The sequence below is a fragment of the Thunnus albacares genome, chromosome 21 (assembly GCF_914725855.1).
Source record: "Thunnus albacares chromosome 21, fThuAlb1.1, whole genome shotgun sequence".
NCBI classification, from domain to species: Eukaryota; Metazoa; Chordata; class Actinopteri; order Scombriformes; family Scombridae; genus Thunnus; species Thunnus albacares.
The window spans coordinates 12,739,208-12,763,680 of NC_058126.1; the positions used below are offsets into that span (position 1 = coordinate 12,739,208).

Consider the following 24,473-nt stretch of genomic DNA (forward strand, 5'->3'; position numbering starts at 1 on the left):
TCTAAAGTCCACTAAGGCAACCCCACCCTTCCTAAGGAATTCTATAAAATTCTTCAAAATACTATTTTTCACATTTAACATCTATGTTTTTAGCTTTTAAAAATATATTTTTGGCAAATCTGTCCCTATGATTAGGCCACATAAATTCTGTTTCAAAGCCTTCCTCTCAGGAATATAATTACAGAACACCAAATCCTGTTATTGTAATGGATTGAAGTCAAATTTTACGGATTTTCTCTGTTTAAAAAACTCACTGTGTGACATTTAAACCCCCAAATTCCCTGAAATAATAGCAATGACATGCCCTCGGTGTCCCCAGTAGTAGCAATACAGGCCCTGGGGACACATTAACAAGCAAGTCTATCCAGAGTGTGTGATTTTTCGAAATATTGTTAATGCATAAAAACATTAGTAGTCATGCCTGCTTGAATTTAAAACATCCTTCAGCATGTGGAGTCACAAAAACACAGCATCAAATTATCTCAAAGTGAAGACAAAGGAATTCATTTTTCAAAAAGAAACCATTGATTACATTTTTAAAAGGATACTCCAGTCATATTATTACTGGATTTCCATAATATTGGGGGACTCTCGAGAGACATTTTGTACAACTTGATAAGTATCACTTTCTAAAGGCTTTCTAAGTTGTTGGCAATTAATTAAAATAACTTTGTGTTTGCCAAGTTGTGAAAAATCCCTTTTGCATGACGCTTTTTAGCTCTCAGCTGTCTTCTTTTTACAATTTAATTCATCAGTAAAATGGATTATTGTAAAACCCTTTTTAATGACTTATTAACAATTAAAACTCGATGGCTTATATTAGAGAATTTGAAGCCCTTATCAGCATTTATTAATGGATTTTCAGCATTTCTAACTGCATTATTGCTAAATAGAAAGCCAAAGCCAAAGGGATTTTTATCAACCCGGCAACCAAAACCCAAAACATGGGTTATTAGTGTATTATAAATGATCCATAAAACTAAATTATTAATTAACCATTATTTATTACTTATACAGTAAGTCCTATATAAAGGGTGCCTTATAACACAATGGTTATGACCGACATTAAAAAAAAGAATGAAGGTCAAGGTCAAAATTTGTGCTGCAACGGCCGAGATATCCTGACTTTTAGTCTTGAGTATGGATCAGGCTCCAGAGAGGCTTAATACTACATTTCCCACAATGCAACCAATATTAATTTCACCCTCTCTGTCATCCTTGCAGTCTTTCAAACCCCAAGTCCTCAGCATCTAACAAACTTTATGTTATACACCTATAATCTCCAAACCCAAGATTAGATAATGATAAGGGTTATTTCCTCACTTGACAAAGCTCCTCCAGAGCTCCAAGATGTTATACAAATATTTTCACAGGCTGAGAAGTATGAGTTAACCAACCTTTATGTGTAAAAAAAAAAAGTGGAGTGTCCCTTCAATCTACTGTCTACATCATGTAGCCTTTTCCCATACCTTGAACCACCTGTGAACCAGAGACCTACACACCTACAAGTGCACTGATAAACAAACATTATTCATGCTATTTCAGCTTCAGTGGATCGTATAATAACTACAAGGGAGATAAAGTGGTTTTCTGGTCCGTTGCCAGCAGTGACGTGTCTGAGTGTTCGCCCCCTCTTCATCTTCACTGTCACTTTAATGGAGCTGAGGCCCACACAGCCCTAAATGACCCCACCTGAGAGACAAGTGTAAGATGGCATATGGGCGGGAGGAAAACAGCAGTAAGTGCAGGCTGTCATCTGTTGATGCTGCTCACAATTAGTATGTAATCTCACAGCCGACACAGTGCTTTTAGTGTGGGTCAGTGCCTCTGTCCTGATATTTACAATAACATACAGACAGTTGACACTACAACACATGTCTGGTGTCTCTCTCTGAGCTACTTTGCACAATCACTATCTTTTCTCAGCACTTGACAGTCGGTCTCAGGTTACTGTGTCTGTCAAGACTGCACGGCCACCTGAAATCTGATGACACTGAGCCTGTGTTTAACCACAGCTCGGTTACTATACCTTGATAAGATCAATAATTCTATGAAAGAAATCAGGAAAGACATGAAGCAAAAATTGCAGTGTCAGAACCTGCTGATTACATGCACAAGGGAGCAATCAATCAACATATGTGCATTGCTAAAAGTTAAACTATTTTCATTATCGATTAACCTGCCAATTATATTCTCGATGAATTGTTTTGTCTATAAAATGTCAGAAAAGAGAAGAGAAAAATACCTGTTATAATTTCTGAGATCCTATCATGACGTCTTCAAATGCTGTGTTTTGTCTGATCAAAAGTCTAAAATCCAAAGAAATTCAGTTTTCTATCATATATGACACAGAAAAGCTTCAGATCTTCCCATTTTAGAAGCTGCGACCGGCAAATGTTTGGCATTGTTGCTGAAGAAAATGACTGAGAACGATTGTGAAACTAGTTGCTGATTAATTTTCTGTCGATTAACTTATCTATTAATCAACAGCTCTAGTTATTATTAATAATGATAATAACAATCAGACTGGTTAATAAATAATTTACAATACCTCATGAATCTGATGTAAGCCTTCCATAACATTTGGGTTGCCAGATTGTGGAAAATCCCTCTTTGTTTGGTGTTTATTGGTGTTTAGTCTTTCTATTTGGTTGTTATAAATGTTGGTAATCATCTTTTCTAATAGACCATCAAATCTGGTGTTAATATGAATGGTTTTTGGTCCACTTTCTCTGCAGCTTAGATGGTCCTCATGATTCATTTACAGAGCTAAAAACACAAGTGTCCAGCAGGGGGACAAACACTTGCCCGACGTTTTTTTTTTTTCTTTTCACAACCTGGCAACCCAAAAGATGCTCTTATTAATGCCATATAAGTGATTTATTAACCATTAATAAAGCGATTTTCAAACCCTTAATGAGGAGTGACTCATCAGATAGTGGTACCACGATGACTAGAATTACACTGTCTCTAATTATATGATTTTTTTTTAATACTGTAAGTATTTTTTTTTTGTTAATCATTGTGTAAATATTACATGACATTGCTAATGCTCTCAGTTGATCTCTTGCCTGCAAAATGTTACATCAAGGTTGGTTATATATTAAAAACATTCGGACTAATGAAACCCTGAAGGAGCAGCTAATAGCAAAGATGTCTAGTTACAGAATGAATGGTTGTCGTGTGGTTGTTAGACTGAGCGCAGCACTCAAGAGCCTATTTGAGGACACAGATAATCTCTCTTTGAAAAATTACAGCTGCAGGGCACAAACACTTGCTCGCCCTCTTGTTGGCAAAGGGAGTGGCAAGTGTCATAAGGATAAAGAAATATCCACACATACTGGACCAACAGCACCTTAAGACATGAGATCAAACAGCGGAGCATTCACATCTTGATCATCAACATGAAACATTGGACTCTGACATTTATGTCTGAGGGATCTGTGTGGCACAGGCCTGGAGCCATGCATTTCTGTTGATGAATAATTGAAATGAATATGGTTTTGATATTAACTTTGATAGGACACAGATGATCTTTCTCACTATCTTCAAGTACATCTGCTGGTGTGCTGTCAGACTGCGGGGTCCTTGAATGTTTTATGAATGTGGGTGTAGTTCAGTAAGGAATTGGAATCACATCATCTCTCTCTCTCTACATGAGCCCCTTTCACTTGTTTTTTTCCTCAAGCTTCAAGGTCCTCCCCACATAAACAATGACATAGTGAGGCTTGTAAAGGGTAGATAGTTTGATGTCCAGACATCCTGCAATGTGAGGCAGTAAATTTATAACAAAATGCTTTTTTTACTGTTTAAAGAAGTAAAAATGCTTTCCAAATGACATGCTGTTGTTGAGCTGTGCGCACTATATCCTTGGTATTAGGGAGTGTTCATGAACTAGGAGAAGTAGCGTGATAAACACCTTGAATCTCTGTTTCAAACACAAATTAAAGGACAGAAACATAAATTCATATAAAAGCAAAATGACATTAAAATATAGGGAATAAAGTAAAGACAATATGTGCTCACTTTTCCTCATACAGGCTGATATCTAGGTGGTACAAATACCCCATAATACATGCCAATGTATGCCAATCTTACAGTATCATACAGTACAAAAATGCAATCTTTTACAGCTTAAAATAATATAACTAAAAAATTCAACGAAAAATACCCTCATGTCACTATTTTTACAAAATGGTCAATACAACATTGTAATTAGGTATTTTCTGCTTATGTATCTGTAGAATGTGTTTCTATACAATCATTAGTTTGCCTTTGGTACCACCTTGTGGAGAAGATCCAAACTGGCCATAGGGGCTATTTTCAATCATGCTTTTTACAATGTGGACGTATTTAGAGATGTTATGTAACATACAGTATGTACGGGTATAATATCTCCCAAAGGACTTGCGGCAAGTCGTCTGCTGCTCATGTCAAAATCCTCACTCCACCCCCTCAAGGAAGCACATTTCGAGCCCGAGTTTTTATTGTGTGTTTGTCTCTAGAGTTTGGGTGTTGGGGTGGTGATCGGGGCTTGAAATGTACTTTTTTCAGTGTAGCAGAGAGAAAATTTTGATGGAAGCAGATGACAGAGTTGCAAGTCCTTGTGGGGACAGAATTGACAGTAACAGGTTTTTGGAATTGCACCTGAACAAGATAGATGTGACGAATGGATAATACTTCCTCTACCACTTGGGATGCTAATGATTTATTTTTAAGTCTCTTTTATTTTCCATTTTATTCCTCTCATTCTTTAGAAGTAAATGGGCTACACAGAACCCTTACATGCATCCATTCATTAAACACGGTTCTGTTTGTATATAAAAACAGCATTGCTAAATCTAAGACCATCAAACTTAGAGATCAAAAAATGCTCAGCAAAAAACATCAGTTCAGTTGAATTTGACACAGAATGAGTGAAACTGATCGGTCAACAATCCAACATGACCACTTGAGCTCAAGGCTGTTTACTGTCAAGCGGCACACAACAGACTCCAGCATGCTGGTTTTGACAGAGCAGGAACTGACTGAAACGACCTTGAGAAAACAGCCTTCATCAATCAAATGTCAGGAGATCTTTCTATCAATGAAGGGGTATTAAAATGATTGAAACAGTAAAGGTCACATCTTGTCATTCCTCTGCACAATTAGTTTTAATAAGGCTGAGTTGATGAGATTTGAGCCCTGGGGATTCATGAAGTGTCTGGGATTTATCTTCTGGGAGGAATGATCGACTCCTTGTTTTTACAACAGCAAAGGAGGAATGTGACACAGAAGATATCACAGGATTTACCACTCTGGATTCAATGATATCCAAGGATTTATGTTTAGTCCGTATTAAATCTGTTTCCATACTTGCCTGTGTTCTCTCTAATTCAAACATCATAACACTCTGGAGGAACAAGGAGGATCTGCACAGATGCACATCGTCCTTTATTCCTTACCAGCGTTGAAGGAGCGACTTAAGAAGTATGTTTTTCAACACTAAAGCCATCTTGCGATCAATGACTAAAGGGACTTTTAAGCTCATCATCTATGGAAAAACTAACATTTGCATTAAAGACTTTGAAAAGATGTGGGCACCTTTTATTGATTTCCTGAAAATGAGCCCCATGGAGGATTTTCAGTTGTTGAGACTTAAAGGGAAACTTTGATATTTTTCATTTTTCAACCTGGACCCTATTTTCCCATCTTTTTGTGTCAAAGTGACTAATGGGGGACAACAACTTTTGAAATTGGTCCAGTATTGAGCGAGAGCGCTTTAGCTAGCAGCCGCAAAACGGGCTGCAATGTAATCCTTTGGGGCAATGTACGTCCACTAAAAGTGCTTATTTTTACCACTGACAGGCTCAGATTGTTTGACAACATTATAGAAGGGACCATACAGAGAAATAAAACGTTTTTCTTAACCCTTTCACTTGATCCGGTTTCAAGCTAAATATTTAACCATAACTTTGAAAATCTTTTAGATAACACTAAGCTACACTTCCTGTACTCCAACACAACAAAGTCCATCCGGGACTCCTCTCTCCAACTCTGTCATGGCTGAATATTTAGCTAATTTTGATAACAACTCAACTCTTGTGAGATTTCAGAACCAGACATCTGAGTGAGACTTGGTCAGGCACAATAACAAACAGACTGGATCAAGCGAAAGGTAAAAACAAAAATATTTTATTTATCAGTAGGGTCCTTTCCATAATGTTGTCAGACACTTATAATAACAATCTGAGCCTGTCAGCGGCAAAAATAAGAACATTTAGTGGGCGTACATTGATGGGGCACTTTTGCCCCAAAGGATTACATTGCAGCCCATTTTGCGGCTGCCGGCTGCAGCACTCTCATTCAATACTGGACCAATGTCAAAAATTGTTGTCCCCATTAGTCACTTAGACACAAAAAGATGGGTAGATAGGGTCCAGAAATACCAAAGTTTCCCTTTAAATTTGACCAAACTGTACACCATTAGTACTTTTCTAATTTTCCTTTGTTTTTTGTTTCTTTTCTTGCTTTTCTTTTCTTTTTGATTATTGCATTTTGTATGTTTGACATATATGTTTAAAGCAGAATACATGTTTTTTTAAACCATAGTATCACTGTAGTATAAGTATCTGACAGTAGTATGTCATAATTTTGAGTTACCGTGGATATTTTTATTTTTATATTTATTTATAATGTAAAATCTTTTTTTTTTTCTTTTTCAGGCAGCAATAGGCCTCCATACAAATATGGCTCATTGTGATGGATTACAGAAAAACCCACATGAAAATGGTATTTATCTTTTTAATTTTAATTTTAATTTTAATTTTAATTTTAATTTTAATTTTAATTTTTATTTTTAGCTTAGGTTACCATGTTTGACGAATCTGCCGACACATGCGCGTAGCGAAAGTGTCTTCCCGGAGCGTCAGCTGCGTTTACTTATTTCCAGAGATTTCATCATTCTCCTCTCCTCACATTACGGCGGTCCATGCTTCTTCGTAGCGCAGCATCGGCACTGCTGAGGACCAGCGCTGACGTTTCCTCCCTCTGTCCGGTGTCCACGGTCCGGTTTGTTCGGCAGTCGCTCCGCTCCCCGCCCCGACCCAGACCGTTTTCAACATCGGTCTGCTTGTGCAGGAAGAACAAGAAGAAAAGTCTGTGGCTGCAGCTGACGGCGGAAGGACAAACCATGGACGGCAACATTGAGGAGATTCTCGCCCCTTTGAGGCTTGCAGTCAAAGAACAGGTAGCGCTGAATTATCTCACAATCTCACTTGATACGACTTTAATCTGTGTGTTTAGGATTAGATATAATTTTATGGCCTCACACACCGTAACAATGGGTGTAGCTTGCCAAGCTAACCGGCTGCTAATGAAGCTGTCAATGAATGACGAGCTATAAGTTAGCTGCTAACGCTTTGCCACGTTTCAGTGTGCCGCTGCTACTGCTGCAGACGTCTGCGATCAGGGTGGGGTTAAAGAGAAGAAGCCAAGTTAATGCTGCTACTGATAAACAATCCAACAATCATCAGCTGATTGCTTAGTAAACATGCCCAGATTTAGTCGTTGTAGCCGGCTCATGGCTTTTCTCTCTGATTTAGGGGGACCTGGTGCGCCAAATGAAACAGGATGGCGCTCCTGATGTGGATGTCACAAAGGCTGTGGCTGAACTGAAAGCAAGGAAGAGAACTCTGGAGGCCAAGGTGAGTCAATGTATTCTTAGTTAATGTTAAGTCCAAATAACTGAGGCTGAATTCAGTCATTAAATCTGTTTTTAAATGCCCTGCCAAGCCTTTTATGTAACACAAACAAGAACAGAAGCTTTTCTCAACTGTGACACGTAGACCAGGCTGCTCTGCAGTTATTCTGGGTTTCCAATGAGCTGAAATAATTGGTAGATTATACGATCAGAATCAGATTTATTTACCAAGTAGCAAGTACAATGAGGTCCAGATGTCAACAGAAAAAGCAATAAACATAAACATGAACATTAAACAATGAATGTAAACACAAACATAACAGTGTAACACAGAGACAGTAATTTACATGTCTGTGTAGTGTGGGTGGACTATGTGTTTGCATACTGACATGATAAAAACTATGTGCACAAAAGCAATATAAATATGAATACCAATCTAGATATAAATATCAATCTGAGTGTAAATAAACTATATGTTTATTAACAATATATATGTACAGTTAACAATTAAAAATTAAATCTATATACATCTACACAGTGCAGGACAGACAAAGACATATTATACATAATATGAACAATATTGTATCACATTACAATATCAACTATTAAAATTAACTAATTGAGCAGTGAGTCAAGTCGAGCAAAAATCCCAAACACTGCCTAGTTCTGGCTTCTCATTAGTGAGGATTTACTGCTTATGTGATAATAAACTGAATATCTTTGGGTTTTGGATTTATTGTCAGACAAAATGACCAGTTTGAAGATGTTACACTGGGCTTTAGGGAATTGTTATATACATTCTGTTGTCTGACAATTTATTGACCAAACAACTAATCGATGAAGTAAACTGAAATAATAATCAGTTGCAGCCCTGGTTTCTCAATGTTTTATATCAGACCACATCTGTTATCCTCATAGAAAATATGCACTTTAACAGTATAAAACATTTAAACAAAAAGAGCAGAGGTGTTATTGCACACAGAAAGACTGATATATTTGAGTATCTCTTACAACCTCTGCTATTTAATTTCCTTGAGAGTCCCTGATATTTATGTATCATCGATTTTAATTTGGGGACTGTGCCCTGCTTTGGATCACTTCTATCAAACCGCTATGTTGACAAGCAGGCTGAGAGGTGGGTTCTGGCAGAAGATGTTGGTGTGAACATCATCGGGGGATTTGTTCAATTTAGACGCTACAAATGTATTATTTTGCAAAGTTGGAAGTAATTTCAAAATTGATCCTTAAATGGACCTCCGTGCCTTCTTCAATAGAGCTACATTGTACCTTGATAGCAGTATTAAAATGTCTTAAATATAATTCTCATCGCAGGAGCTGTCACTACAACCCAAAGATGACATCGTTGACAGAACTAAGATGGAGGATACCCTGAAGAGGCGATTCTTCTACGACCAGGCCTTTGCCATCTATGGAGGTGAGATTAAGATCATAAATAAGGGGAATTAAGGTTTTTCGGTTAGTGAATAAACCACCGTACACATAGTCTTTAAGCACTCTGTTACCATGCAGTAATGCTCCTCAGGGGTGAGCGGCCTGTATGACTTCGGCCCTGTGGGCTGTGCCCTGAAGAATAACATCCTGCAGGCCTGGAGGCAGCACTTCATCCAGGAGGAGCAGATCCTGGAGATTGACTGCACCATGCTGACCCCCGAGCCTGTCCTCAAGTAGGTGCACTGATGCTTTTTTTTCCAGCTGTGTCAGTCATGATATAAATGTCGTTACATGTCTTCTACAGGTGTTACACAGGTTGTAGTTATGTTTATCTATACTTAATTAAGAGCAATGTCAGTAGAGAGCGCCTGGTGGTTCCCAAAGTCAGCCCCAAAGTGCTGAACTGTGGGTTTTGATTGACAGGCGCACATTGATTCTGCGATTTTATGCATGGGAGCTGTCACTATAGCAGCCTTCCATAGCCCGGTTGCAGATACATTGTTGTTTTGTGTGGATGGAATTAAATATTTATAACTTTTTCCTTTAAGAAAACTTGACAAATTTGATGTATTGTTTCCTTATTTTTAATCAGGACGTCAGGACATGTGGAAAAATTTGCTGACTACATGGTGAAAGACGTCAAGAACGGCGAATGCTTCAGGGCGGACCACCTCCTCAAAGGTACATCGGCTTGTTTGTCTTGGAGACTTTGCTTCCCCTGCTGAGTAAACTAAAGATTAGTTATCCTAAACAAAGGTTTTTGTGAGTTTTTCATCTGTATCATTCATGGGTTTCTGCAGAGAGAGAGAGGGATGGATGGACACAGTCCAGACTTGTGTTGTCAGTGGCTGCTGCTGTTTGGCTAAGCTTGAAGTATCACTGTTGTGCCTGAGGGAGAATGGAAGTGGCCGGACCAGCAGAAATCACACAGGGCTTTCATAGCAATACAAGCTGCTTGGGTCAGAGGCTGGAGCTGTGCCAAAAGCTGGCAGAAAAATGTCAGGAGAAGATGTCATTCCCTGCAAGACTTACAGAGTAATGAGCCCAGAATGCCAAAAAGAAATGACATAACGAAACATGAAAGTGTTACGCAATAGCTGAAATATGTCAAGTAATGTTAAGTATGATCTGAGATATATCCAAAGGCTTTTTGACAGCACAGATCTGGTCAAAAACAACATGTATTTTGTCTAAAGTTCCCCCTGCAGGTAGAATACAATCAATGTGACATGATTACTGTGCTGTCTGTCAAGTATTATCACAACAGTTTGTAAAAGGATTCTTTTCATGTTTCTGTGTCTTATAGCTCATCTCCAGAAGTTGATGTCTGATAAGAAGTGTACAGCAGAGAAGAAAGCTGAGATGGAGGAAGTCATCACTCAGGTCAGTGCTGATTGACAGTAAATGCTCTTTGGAGGGATTATGTGGAAAAGCTGTTTCTGAAAAAAAAGCCTCTAAATGTTGTTGTTTTTTTTGTTTGTAATATTATTTTCAGATGGACAACTTCACCCAGCAAGAACTGACCGATCTCTTTGTGAAATACAATGTCAAGTCACCCACCACGGGAAATGACCTCACAGCACCCATCTCCTTCAACCTGATGTTTCAGACGTCCATTGGACCAGGGGGGAATATGCCAGGGTAAAAACTCAATAACGTTGTGTTCACGTTTTCCTCCATGCTGTCAAAGTTGTGTAATTGTTGGGTAATTGATTAAATCCATCTTAAATTTGCAGCTATCTGAGGCCTGAAACCGCTCAGGGAATCTTCCTCAACTTTAAGCGTCTATTGGAGTTTAACCAGGGAAAACTTCCCTTCGCTGCTGCTCAGATAGGAAACTCCTTCAGGAATGAAATCTCTCCTCGCTCTGGACTCATTCGCGTTAGGTGAGAGATCCTCTGGGTTACCTATTATTATTTTCCAAGCATTATGTATCTCTGCTTAAACAGGTATTTAACTGCACCACATTTCCCCGCAGAGAGTTCACCATGGCTGAGATCGAGCACTTTGTGGACCCAAATGAGAAGGTCCACCCTAAATTCTCCAGTGTAGCCGACGTGGATATCATGTTATACTCTTCTAAAGCCCAGACCAGTGGCCAGTCTGCACGGATCATGAGGCTGGGTGATGCTGTTGAGCAGGTAGGAATTATTTGTTTGACTTATTATTGTTTATTTTTCAGAGCATACAAAAACATCCTTTAATTTTGGATTATGTAGGACTGGGTTATATTGTTAAAATCTTGTATTACAAATGCACATTACATGACTGAAGCCTTGTAAAAATAACATCAATTGTTAACCTGAGTAAATGTGATCTCCACAATCGTTCTTTGTAAATAAAGAATGTAACTCTGAAACTCATTTCTTACTTGTTTCTTCTCATTTAGGGAGTGATCAATAACTCCGTCCTGGGATATTTTATCGGGAGGATCTACCTCTACCTTACTAAAGTCGGTATAGCCAAAGACAAGCTGCGTTTCCGTCAGCACATGGACAACGAGATGGCCCACTACGCCTGTGACTGCTGGGATGCTGAAACCAAAACTTCCTATGTATGTTCTACTGCAGTGTTTCTTCATGTTTTGCAAATGCGTCGCCATGTCAGTTAGGCTACATACAGTACTGTTTGCTTAATGTAGTGTTTGTCCCTTGCAGGGCTGGATCGAAATTGTGGGGTGTGCTGACCGGTCTTGCTTTGATCTGAAATGCCATGCACGAGCCACAAAGGTCCCTCTGGTTGCTGAGAAGCCTCTAAAAGAACCCATATCCTTAAACTGTAGTAGCTGCAGAATCCTTTGATCCATCAAACACCAAAAAAAAAAAAACGATGTGTAATCACACACCCATCAGTTTTAATCCTTAATTTCTTCACACAAAGTTGTGAATGTCGTCCAGTTTGAGCCCAACAAAGGAGCCATTGGGAAGGCGTATAAGAAGGATGCTAAGATAGTCATGGAGTATCTGTCTGTGTGTGATGAATGCTTCATTACAGAACAGGAGAAGCTGCTTAATGAGGCTGGGTGAGTGCTGTTAATGGGAGTCATGCAGAGCAGTTTGGACACCTGCTGAAAGGTTGGGGCTTCGTCATTTCCAGCACAGTCAGTATCTTTTTATTTTTACTCCACAGAGAGTTCACCGTTGAGACAGAAGGAAAGACGTTCAAACTCACAAAGGACATGGTCAGCGTGAAGCGATTCCAGAAGACTCTGCACGGTGAGATTCACTCACGAGAGGATGTGATGATGAAGATCGTGTTGGGATACTGAGAGCTGCATTGTTTTATCACAGTTAGAATTAAATCAAAAGTCATTACATGTCTTCTACAGGTGTTACACATGTTGTAGTTATGTTTATCTATATTTAATTGAGAGCAATGTTAGTAGAGAGCGCCTGGTGGTTCCCAAAGTCAGCCCCAAAGTGCTGAACTGTGGGTTTTGATTGACAGGCGCACATTGATTCTGCGATTTTATGCATGGAAGCTGTCACTATAGCAGCCTTCCATAGCCCGGTTGCAGATACATTGTTGTTGTTGTGTTGGGATACTGAGAGCTACAGCTCACCTGTCTGTGTTTGTCGTCCACAGTGGAGGAAGTTGTTCCAAACGTAATCGAGCCCTCCTTTGGCATTGGTAGGATCATGTACACCATCTTTGAGCACACATTCCATGTCAGAGAAGGTGATGAACAAAGAACGGTGAGTTGATTTTCGGAAGATGTGATATAATACACAGATTTAGATCATAACTCTGCAAAAATTTGCTTTAAGTTTGAGCGTAGTTGTGCTCCTACATTCTTACTGTTCATTTACTATCTATTTATGTTCTTACTATTAACTCTGCTCTGATTGGCTCCGGTCCGCAGCTGTTTCCCAGTAAATGCCCCACCGAGCTGCTAATAATTACCGCGCCACTAAACATAATTTAACGATTTTATCATTTTCAAGCAATTAGTGATAAGAGCTGTTTAAGGGTTTGTTTCCCTCATAACAGCAATATGAACGCTTTTTACTATCAAGCAGAATGCATTTAAATCCTCATTATCTCAGTGTTTGATTCATAGCCCAGCTAGCGGGTTCAACTTTGAGATGTCCTTGAGTACAGACATTTTAGAGTTTGAGTATGATGTGTGCTTTGTGTGTACGATTTGGCTTCATGATAACAAAACCTATTTGTGGCTGGTAACCATAATAGTATTTGTGCTGAAATTGAAGTAGCTCACAACTGGCACATAATCTTCAATGACTCAGATTACACAGTGTGTTACAGCAGCAAAAGATTAAAGGGGAAACTTTAGGATTTTTCAACCTGTGCCCTACTTTACCATCGCTTTCTGTGCAAGTGAATCATTGGGACAACAATTTTTGAAATTGGTCATGTATTGAGTGAGAGCGCTTCAGCCGGCAACCACGAAACACACGCCCCACCGGGTCAATAGCACCCCATCATCAACGTCCACTAAAAGTGCTGGTTTTTGCCACTGACAGGCTCAGATTGTTATAAGTGTCTGACAGCGTTTATGGAAAGGACCATACAGAGAAATAAAACGTTTCCCTTTACCTTTTGCTTGATCCAGGCTGTTTGTTGTTGTGTCTAACCAACAACTAACAAAGAGAGAAAATAGAGTCCAGGTTGAAAGAATATGAAGTTTCCCTTTAACACAAACAAAATTATGTCATTATTTGAAAGTATCAGCAAAATGCCTGCAGACAGTTTGCCTGTATTACTGGCTGCTTACTCCATACATATTTCAGTGATTTAAGTTTGCTGCTTCTCTGTAATGAGTGTTTCTGTTTTTTCCTTGCAGTACTTTAGCTTCCCTGCGACTGTAGCTCCATACAAATGCTCCGTCCTGCCTCTGAGTCAAAACCAGGAATTTGTGCCCTTCGTGAGGGAATTATGTAAGTGCCCACATAATGATAACCTATACTGTATGTCCTATTTTTGTCTGAAAATGAGAAACGCAATGCTTGTGCTGTTTTGACGAACACTGTGTCTTTCTCCTTTTCAGCTGAGGCGATGACCAAAAACGGCGTGTCTCACAAGGTGGACGACTCGTCAGGATCCATCGGGAGGCGCTACGCCAGGACAGATGAGATCGGGGTGGCCTTTGGCATCACCATCGACTTCGACACAGTGAACAAGACGCCTCACACGGCCACTCTGAGAGACCGTGACTCAATGAGGCAGATCAGGGCCGAGGTACAGCACAACTTCCCTTGTCTTTTTTCCCCCACATAAGGTTCAAGTTACGATTCCCCGAGTGGCTTTCTCCCTTCTAGCATTTCACTATGTAGTTTCATTTTGCATAATTGCTCTTGCAGCTGTAGAGGATGGTATAAATAAACTCCAACATAAGCAGTAAAAATCTATCGTCATGGTGATCCAACAGCTGTAGACTTACATTAATTTCTTGTTTCCCAGCAAATGCAAAACCAAAGCAATGGCATTGTGATACAAAATAGACGATATGCTCTCTTTAAATTGGTGCCTTACTGGTGACAATGAAATTTGTTCGCGTTACAAAGTACTCAACCGCTGATGTGTGCTGCTGGGTGACAGTAAGCATGGCGTTACAGCAGAACTTAAACCAGGTTAAACTTTTTTGCCAAACGATACTGCACCTATTTTCTATAACTTGGCTTACTGACATATTTTCTAGACACAGGCGAAGTAACGACTGGTGTTTCACTCATCCTATATGTGCGTAAATGTGACGCAATGCGTCGTATTATGCTTGAAGTCTATTTTCCTGTTTTTTGCATGTAACTACAGTGATTGTATGTGCTGCTGCTGTCACAGGTGTTGACATCAGAGCTTTGAAAACCTTATTTGTATTTAATACCCATTTTTTCACGCGATTGGATGATTATCCTGTTAAAAAATGAACACATACATTACTTCAAAACAAGAATTAAACACGACAGCATTTCAATTGTAATTGCACAATTTAACATGATCAATTAAACAATCTTTTCTCTCCATAGGTCAGTGAGTTGCCTGTTATTGTTCGGGATTTGGCCAACGGCACAATGACCTGGGCGGAAGTGGAGAGCAAGTACCCCATCTTTGAAGGACAGGAAACCAGCAAGAAGGACACAGTTGAAGAGTAAATCTCGCTCGTCTGCCTGTTACTCCATGAAAATCCACAGACTTGTTGCGTATGCATCACCAGGAAGAATATTGCAACTGTAATTGTGATAAGCTCTAGTGGTGCACTGAGCCCTCCTTGTGTTCTTCACCACTGCAATCACTTAAAATGTCATGTATTCATCATATCTAACAGTTGAGGAAAGCTTGCACAGGACTCTTGTTTCTTTGAGCAACACTTCATCCATGTTATGACCATGCCAATGTGTTTTAAAAGGGAGAAAAATGTAATCAGGTTGTTGAGTCTTCAGTGGAAGGAGGCTTCCACCATTCCGCTTTTCAGGCAGATTGGATTGAGATATTTAACAATTTCAATAAAAACAGCCAGCACTTACTGGACACTGCATATAACTGTAATGTTTTTTTATGATGTTTTTAAAGCTTCAGAGTGAGCCTGTGATCTCTGTTACAGTGGTCATCACTAAAATGAGAGTATCACATAACTTAATCAGCTAGAATATAGAACCAGTAGTCTCCGTATGAGCTCAAAAATCAACAACTGACACCAGCAAAAAATGGAGAGAATTAAGGGTTTTGAAATATGTCATGAAAGGGTTAAAAAATTTAATAATTTTAGTAGATTTTTCACCTGTTAATTGAGATAAATTTAAGAAATCTATGCGTAACTATGTGTAACTTGGTAAACCTGTCTGCATCTCATTATAGCTGCAGCTCTGTCATGGTGATTGTTAATTTTGGCCACTAGCTGGTGCCAAATGGTTCATCAATAATGGGAAGGCCTGATGGGAATCCCCTGGCACTTCAGCAAGACACTAAACCTTCACACGGCTGTAATAATACAAGAGAGGGTGTGTGTATGGATGAGGAAGAGAACATTTTGATTGTTGCTGGTGTGGGAAACATCCAGTATGATAGTTTTTTTTTTTTTGCAGTCAGTAGTTCTTAAAATCTCAAACATTATAAATAGACAAAAGATCTAATTCAATGTAGCTCATAGGCTGTATATAAATAGGGTAATAATTTATATACAGTCTATGTTGTAGCCAGGAAGTCTAATGACTGATATCATTGGCTAGACTGGATTGACTCTCTGAGTGATGAAGGTACACCATTGGTCGGCCGGCCCAGTGTTGGAGTTTTCCCATTGATTGTTGCTCCTTCAATTCAATGAACCGGTATGTACGTTTCAATCACGTCCTCAGTGGTCGTTTACAGTGGAGCCCTGAACACAGCCCCGAAATAAGTTTTAAAAACACACACTTACCAACTTAGGTGTCTCATACGGAGGCTCCAACACTGAGAAGAACACCAACCCACAGATACAAAGAGACTCTACAGATCCATTTTACCAGCCTGCACAGCGGCTAGAAGCTAGTTAGCATGGCTAGCATCAGAAGCATAGCCGTGCCGTGCTGTGTGTAGCCCATAGACTGTATAAAAATAAGGTGTAGCTGCGGTGTGTCCTGTTTAAAAGCATCGTGCTGGGCAGGTGACAGGTGTGTTTACTGTGTTTGTGTGAAAGACGTCATGGCCCGGATATAAAGCCACAGCTGATGGACTGTTAGCCTAGCATGCTAATCATACGTAAACATGGATGAGACCATATGTTTACAGACATCTGCAGATAGAAATAGATGAAAGAGCAGAGGGCATCAACATAATTAGAATAGTTATAATGAGTTCTCTTTAACATCAAACATCCCAATATATGAGTGGAAAGTATTGTTCTTGCATTGATTTATAACTTTTTTTTTTTTTTTTTTACTAAAACGTTGCTTAACCATGTGTGATATGGTACTTAAGTACATTTTAACAACAGATATTACTGGGACCACTACAGAAAATTGCAGATGAACATTTAATATTCAGGAATTCACATTATAGACACTACCACTGACTATCCTTGTAACAAACTGGCCACAATTTCGCATATTGACCATACATGGTACAGCCATACACAAGGTTTTGACCTAGTTTTGTTACAAAGTGAGAAGACAGGCTAAGTAACATGCAGCAGGCCACTGAATCAAATCAGTGCATCTGTAGGTGTACAACTGAATGCTAAACAGTCACAAACCACTGTTATCACCATTATCAACTGAAATCATAAGGGCATATGCCAAAATCTAATTTTATTACTTAAAAAATATATTGTTAACATTGTGCAAACATGGTGTAATTTCCTCCTAAATGGAATGGAAATGTTTAATCTAATAATGCTCCTGTATGTAGTGTGAACACACTGTGTAGTGTGGAAAATGCAAAACAGCTTGAAGTAGCCCAGGAGGCTCCCAGCAGGTTAATTTTCCCATGCCCAGGTCACTGTGGAGTTCATCTTTACTCTCCAGGTTGGAAAGGTATTTGGTATTTGTTCATTTTTATCATTATGGCAGAATGTGTGTAGTTTTTACTGAGCTTCCTGGATGATGCAACAGAGAGCCCTTGTTTCAGACCACACAACTTACAGGACTTTAGCCTACAGAAGCAAGTAGGCACCTCCCCCTTTCTTTTCCCTCAATTTGAAGAGAAGCTTGAAGAAAAAGTGAAAACAGTTTGGTCCAGAGCAGTTGGTTGCAAGTTGGTTTGTTGTGCAGGGAGCTGTTTTTACGTGTCAAGATGGAAGAAGTGCTGGCACCTTTGAGGGAGGCTGTGAGGAAGCAGGTGAGTTACTCTACCAGGTTACACACCTGCATAGAAAAGGTGGACACACACAAGCTTGTCCAGTTTATGGTGTTAAGCGTAATTTTTTTTTTGTCATAGTCTAAATGAAAAGAGCTGTTAAATGTTGATCTAAAGAAATGTTAATCTACTTTTAAAATGTAGATGTGTTAAAAATAGATTTATGTGTGTGGGTTCACATGTAGGATTTTTCTTTATATATATATGTATATAATACATATAAATTGACAAGAAATCATCAATCTGGCCCAGCCACATGGTGCAAAGTGAAACTAGAATTGGAGGCTACTATTTGACCCAAGGTACATAATGTACGCAAATTGGTCCATTTGTCACTTCAATGGCAAAGTGGATTTTTGGCACTTTATGTAAGTTTAAAACTGCTCTGTGCTCAATTTATTATTCTCTCTCTAGTTAATCTTAAGAATTCATCAATTCACACCAGCAGGTCATATCCCGCCAAAACCATCAAATCTCAGCATGTACAAACTACAGTTGCCGTCTTATAACAATATTCACTTTCATGAATTTACAGGTTTTGTGTGTGCATGTTTGAAATAATTTTTTTTTTTTTTTTTAAATTGTACTTTAATGACAGAAAGAATAAATGCAACTATAGAACGATTACATGGTAAAACTAGGTTGTTGTCTGAGGTTGTGTGTGAAAAGAAGGTAAAGCATGTAATTTTTCTGCAGGGTGACTTGGTGTATCAATTGAAAGAACAGGGCGCCTCAGAGCCGGAGCTGAGCAAAGCTGTCGCAGAGCTGAAAGCCAGGAAGAAGATTCTTGAAGCAAAGGTCAGACTCTCACAACTGCTGGTTTATCGTTTCCTGATTTCCTATCAGAATATTTACTTCAGAAAGAAGAATTTAATTCAAAGAATAATGGAACAATCAATCATGCACTCTCACTTGTAGGAGCTGGCCTTGCAGCCTAAAGATGACACAGTGGACAGAGCGAAGCTGGAGGATACCTTAAAGAGGAGATTCTTCTATGATCAGGCTTTTGCCATATATGGAGGTAAAAAAAAAACCCATAATGATTGTCACAATAGAAAGGAGAACCAAACCCAGTGTATGCACAGTTCCAGGAACTGAAACCATAAAATATACCACTGATCGGTTTCACTTTGTGTATCAGGGGTGAGCGGCCTATATGACTTCGGCCCCGTGGGCTGCGCCCTGAAAAACAACATCCTGCAGGTGTGGAGGCAGCACTTCATCCAGGAGGAGCAGATCCTGGAGATTGACTGCACCATGCTGACCCCCGAGCCTGTCCTCAAGTAGGTGCCCCTTTAAAGCATATTGTATTCAAACACAGGTGAACTCCTGACTGAGAAAATGTGGATTTAAGTGAGAAAATAATCTGTTCCTTCTTCCCAGGACGTCAGGTCATGTGGATAAATTTGCTGATTACATGGTGAAAGATGCCAAGACGGGAGAATGCTACCGTGCCGATCACCTCCTCAAAGGTGACTTACTTTCACCATCATTAAGTCATTTAGAGGATTAAAATAAGCTCCACCATGCCCAGTCGTCCCCTGAGCTTTCTCCCGCTTTGAACCTTATCACTCAACTGAACGGGCATTGTCAGTGGTTATCAGCTTCATATAGATATAGATAAGAAGGAGCCTACTGCACCTATAGAAATTTCAGAGGGGCGTTATCATCCATTGGTAAGGTGGAGGTCACCTTTGAGTTACAGATGCCGTCTAGCAACGGAAGTAATTATGACCCGGGAAAGTGACTCAGTTCAGATGACGTCAATAAAAGATGGCTAGTTGACTGATGCAATCTACAAGTTGCACTGACGACAGTTGGAGACCTCCGATGTTTAACCTGACACTTTTACCTCATTTTACTGCATTCATAACCAACAGTTGCCAAGTTTAACCACATTTCAAATGATCATTTTAACAGCAACCATTGTCATTTCCTAACCCTAACCAAATGGTTTTGTGCCTAAACCTAACCAGACCTTAAACATAAAACATCATTATTTTGTGTAACCTAACGTAGCAGCATGTTACCCACTGGTAGGTGCCACAGTCCTATTCCAGTGGGTTGATATGCTTCTACTAGTAGGTGTAGCAGGCCACTTCTAACCCATGTCTATGAGGCTGATAACCACTGATAACACCCATTCAATTGAGGAATAACATCCGAGACAGGTTCTTGCTACACGGTGTCAGATTTCACCCATAGAGAGACAAATGAGCTGTGAATGTCCAAATTACACTCACATGCAACGTGCATGTTTTAGATTTGAATGTCAGAATCTCAAAATATTACATCACAACAATCTGCAACTGCATTTACTAATATTTCCATTTTCTGGGTCGTTTTGTGCAGCGCAGGTTTTAACAGAGAATCTGTAAGGACAGGTTTTTACCTGCCTTACTGGACTATATAGTATCCTCAGGGGGGTTGTAGCTAGAGGTAGGCAGGGGTGGGGCTGGAGTTCGAGTGTCAAAGGCGACTGGTTTTTCAGGCATTTCTTAAAGGACTTAACATAAAGATAACAGGAAGCTTGTTTCTTGCAAAAAATGAAAATATTTATTAAAGGTTATTGTGTATATAATGCTAAAAACTATGATAAAATGTTTTAATTTTTTGCTTACAAGAGGTTATCTATGTCCAAGCTGCTGCACAGAAAAAAAATGTAATGATTATGTCTTCAGAGATTAAAAACGTGTGTTCATAGCACACTTGATGCAAAACAAACGCCTGCGATTTCTTTTAAAGCTAATGTTCAATGGACTCATAGTAACAGCTTCTAAATGAAATGTTTGTTCCCTCACAGCCCACTTGAAAAACCTGATGTCCGATGAGAAATGTTCAGCGGAGAAAGTGACCGAGATGGAGGATGTAATCACTCAGGTGTGTGCTCCAAAGACACATGCTCTGCAACACACTCTCATGCTCTCTTTCAAAGCAGATGTTGATGAAAATACTGACATCTGCTGGCCAGAGGGGAATAACTTTAACTCACTGCTGCTCTCACTCTGTTTCAGATGGACAACTACACTCAGCAGGAGTTGGCTGATCTGTTTGTGAAATACAACGTCAAGTCTCCCTCCACAGGGAATGACCTCACACCTCCCATCTCCTTCAACCTGATGTTTCAGACATCTATCGGGCCAGGAGGCAACACCCCCGGGTACAAATCAACAGGATGCAACATCTATGCACACTGCTGATACAAGTATCTTATGTGATTAAAATTTTCTTTATTAAATTTTGTCAATTTATTGCCACTTTGCAGCTATCTGAGGCCTGAAACAGCTCAGGGAATGTTCCTCAACTTCAAGCGTTTACTGGAGTTCAACCAGGGAAAACTTCCCTTTGGTGCTGCTCAGATTGGAAACTCTTTCAGGAATGAGATCTCTCCTCGCTCTGGACTCATTCGTGTGAGGTAGTATGAAAATCCTTAAAATGAATCATACGTAAATTATAATGAACATACACTGAGATCTAAACTTCTCCTGCTTGCAGGGAGTTCACCATGGCTGAGATTGAGCACTTCGTGGATCCAAACGACAAGGTCCATCCTAAATTCCACAATGTGGCCGACCTGGAGATCTTGTTGTTCTCCTCGAAGGCTCAGACCAGCGGCCAGTCTGCAAAGATCATGAGGCTGGGAGATGCTGTGGAGCAGGTGGGAAAAAGTTCATTAATTTAGAATCATGCTTGGTCTGATGTTGACATGCTTACTGATGGTCAAGAATTAGCTGCTAGATCATAAATTTGTCATTTTGATGTCTTTTTTTCCTGTCAGCATATTTTTATTGTATAAATAAAATCAATGCATCTTTCAAAAATGTATTAAATTAATGTTTAACAGCTGAACTTCAACATGCAACTACACTTTATTCACACATTTGCTTATAAACACTGGAAAAGTCGACCTTTTTGAATAGCTACTTGCCAATAAGACGGACTCAATGAAGTGATTTGCTAACTTAACACATAAATACATGCATAAATTGTAATGATGATAATGTGTTATTACATTTTACATTACATTGAGGGGAAATTATTGCATCAACAAAATTGATAACAATGTCAGTCAGATCTTTTAATCCTTGTTGCGTCTGCTGCAGGGAGTCATCAACAATTCTGTGCTGGGCTACTTCATTGGAAGAATCTACTTGTATCTAATTAAAGTGGGGCTGTCCAAAGATAAAGTGCGCTTCCGTCAGCACATGGAGAACGAGATGGCTCACTACGCATGTGACTGCTGGGATGCCGAGTCCAAAACTTCCTATGTAAATCTTTTCTCTTGTATTCTCACTCATAGACTCAACAGTTAGAAATACACATACACCTTTCTCACCTCATGATTGCTTTTTTTCCCCTCAGGGATGGATCGAGATCGTTGGCTGTGCCGACCGTTCCTGCTACGACCTCTCGTGTCACTCCAGAGCCACCAGGGTCCCTCTAGTGGCAGAAAAACCCCTGAAAGAACCCATATCCTTCTATTCTCTTAGACCCCCAAACACGACTATATTGTTATCTCAATCCTAAAAATGATTAGAGTTCTACATGCTTTATTCTAATTTTTACCATGGTTTTGAGTATGTGTGCCCACACTGGACAGACTATAACAACTTGTGTCCCTCTGCTTTATTCCTTAACTTCTTCTCACAAAGTCGTAAATGTCATCCAGTTCGAGCCCAACAAGGGTGCCATAGGCACAGCATTCAAGAAAGATGCCAAGTTGGTTTTGGAATATCTGGCTGTCTGTGATGAATGCTACATCAGTGATCAGGAAAAGCTTCTTAATGAAAACGGGTAACTTCTGACTGCCATTGATTACTACTGAAGAAATGTTTGTGTGTATTTATATGCCAAGTTAATTTGGTGATGTTGCTGTTGTGTTTATTTCTGCAGGGAGTTCAGCTTTCAGGCAGAGGGCAAAACACTCAGACTGACCAAAGACATGGTCAGTGTGAAGCGGTTCCAGAAGACTTTGCACGGTAAGAGGCGACACCGAACCCGGCGTCAGAGCTGTACAGTAGAAGAGTCTGTTGTTCTTGTGGGAAAACATCCGTCTCTGTTTTCCCACAGTGGAGGAGATTGTTCCCAATGTAATCGAGCCATCCTTTGGCATTGGCAGAATCATGTACTCCATCTTTGAGCACTCATTCCACACCCGGCAGGGGGATGAACAGAGGACGGTAGGATGGTTTCAAAGCAGGAATCAGAATCATGTGCTTGTTTTGATTGTAGTACTGTTTCTTTTAATTGAAGATGATTTATTTCTTGTCCAGTATTTCAGTTTTCCTGCCATTGTCGCTCCATACAAATGTTCCATCCTTCCTTTGAGCCCAAACCAGGAGTTTAAGCCATTTGTCCAGCAACTATGTGAGTATGACGCTAACTTAGATGTCAGTATATTTATGTGAATATTTGATTTTATACTCAATTCAAATCCTAAACTCCTCTTTGTCCTCTTTCTCCTTTCAGCTGAGGCGATGACCAAAAACAGCGTGTCTCACAAGGTGGACGACTCCTCAGGATCCATCGGGAGGCGTTACGCCAGATCGGATGAGATCGGAGTGGCCTTTGGCATCACTGTCGACTTCGACACCGTGAACAAGACGCCTCACACGGCCACTCTGAGAGACCGTGACTCAATGAGGCAGATCAGGGCCGAGGTAGAACACGAATAATTGCTTTAATTAACAAAATGTAAGGCTCGTACACATCTGTTGTCTTTTTTTGTACTAATTAAAAAAATTACACTGCAGGTCACTGAGTTGCCAGGGATGGTTCGAGATCTGGCTAACGGCAGCTTGACGTGGGCTGAGGTGGAGAGCAAGTACCCCATCTTTGAAGGACAAGAGTCCAGCAAGAAGGAGTAGCCAAACTGGGACTCCTCTACACACACGGACCAAATTGTCAATAAAGATTTCACTGTATTATTAGTTAACATGTTAGTATTCTATATGTTTACATACAGGAAAAAACCTGCATCTTTCATTGGGATTTGTTAAGGAGGATAAACATAGGCCTAACCATACCATGTATGTATAATTATGAAGGATATATTAATTCCAGGGATTGTGTCTTTATCTGTAGATCTGTTTAGATATAATATACATGTAAACTGTGCAACAGCAGCTGGAGATTTTAATGTGTCATATACTGTAAATTGAAGCAACATTACTCACAAACATGCTGCAGGGCTAACGCAGTCCTCTGTGGCCTCCTACCTGAAACCATATTATCATCACCTGAGCAACTTTCTTAACAACTCCCCGTGGATGTGTTGCACTGATACTGTGAGAGCAGACATCATAGATATTACATAGACTTGTGTTTCATACATTTTTAAATACTGTATGTCTTGACTGACTTTTTTAAAATAAACCACATTTGGTCCTTTTCTTTGTATCCCACATTTCTGGGGAGGGCTGCAGCCATGATGTTACCAACAGACTTCTCTGTATTGTATTTTGTGATGTTGTCAGTAGAAGGCACTGCATGTTGTTTCACAGCTCAGTGCGCATTGTAGAATGTGAGGCATGGACGCTTGGCTGCAGCTCAA

General features: G+C 39.7%; 2 protein-coding genes and 2 non-coding genes across 8 annotated transcripts; all 4 read left to right on the forward strand.

The window, feature by feature from the left end:
• Positions 1–6,931: 6,931 nt before the first annotated feature.
• Positions 6,932–15,626, forward strand: LOC122972574 (glycine--tRNA ligase-like). The gene is made up of 17 exons (XM_044339772.1): positions 6,932–7,228; positions 7,584–7,685; positions 9,014–9,116; positions 9,225–9,366; positions 9,726–9,814; positions 10,440–10,516; positions 10,629–10,774; positions 10,870–11,019; positions 11,112–11,274; positions 11,523–11,687; positions 11,791–11,898; positions 12,010–12,155; positions 12,263–12,348; positions 12,719–12,828; positions 13,938–14,031; positions 14,142–14,332; positions 15,118–15,626. Exons 1-17 carry the CDS (start codon positions 6,971–6,973, stop codon positions 15,241–15,243), a joined length of 2,256 nt encoding a protein of 751 aa, XP_044195707.1. The 5' UTR covers positions 6,932–6,970; the 3' UTR covers positions 15,244–15,626.
• On the forward strand, positions 9,500–9,634 carry LOC122973041. The gene has a single exon (XR_006399892.1). It is a non-coding gene; the product is annotated as a small nucleolar RNA SNORA84 (small nucleolar RNA).
• On the forward strand, positions 12,524–12,658 carry LOC122973040. Its single transcript, XR_006399891.1, has one exon. It is a non-coding gene; the product is annotated as a small nucleolar RNA SNORA84 (small nucleolar RNA).
• A 428-nt stretch (positions 15,627–16,054) lies between the features above and the next one.
• On the forward strand, positions 16,055–24,311 carry LOC122972575 (glycine--tRNA ligase). 5 transcript variants are annotated; one of them, XM_044339776.1, is made up of 19 exons: positions 17,336–17,598; positions 17,693–17,729; positions 17,836–17,902; positions 18,617–18,718; positions 18,839–18,941; positions 19,062–19,203; positions 19,304–19,392; positions 20,724–20,800; positions 20,935–21,080; positions 21,186–21,335; positions 21,416–21,578; positions 22,024–22,188; positions 22,283–22,390; positions 22,569–22,714; positions 22,814–22,899; positions 22,991–23,100; positions 23,194–23,287; positions 23,390–23,580; positions 23,674–24,311. In XM_044339776.1, the coding sequence occupies exons 3-19, from the start codon at positions 17,858–17,860 to the stop codon at positions 23,785–23,787; spliced, it is 2,031 nt and encodes a 676-aa protein (XP_044195711.1). In that variant the 5' UTR covers positions 17,336–17,598; positions 17,693–17,729; positions 17,836–17,857; the 3' UTR covers positions 23,788–24,311. The 5 variants fall into 5 exon arrangements, with proteins under 5 accessions (XP_044195709.1, XP_044195712.1, XP_044195708.1 ...); XM_044339774.1 differs by lacking the exons at positions 17,336–17,598; positions 17,693–17,729 and adding an exon at positions 16,055–16,416; XM_044339777.1 differs by lacking the exons at positions 17,336–17,598; positions 17,693–17,729 and adding an exon at positions 16,638–16,737.
• Positions 24,312–24,473: the final 162 nt, after the last annotated feature.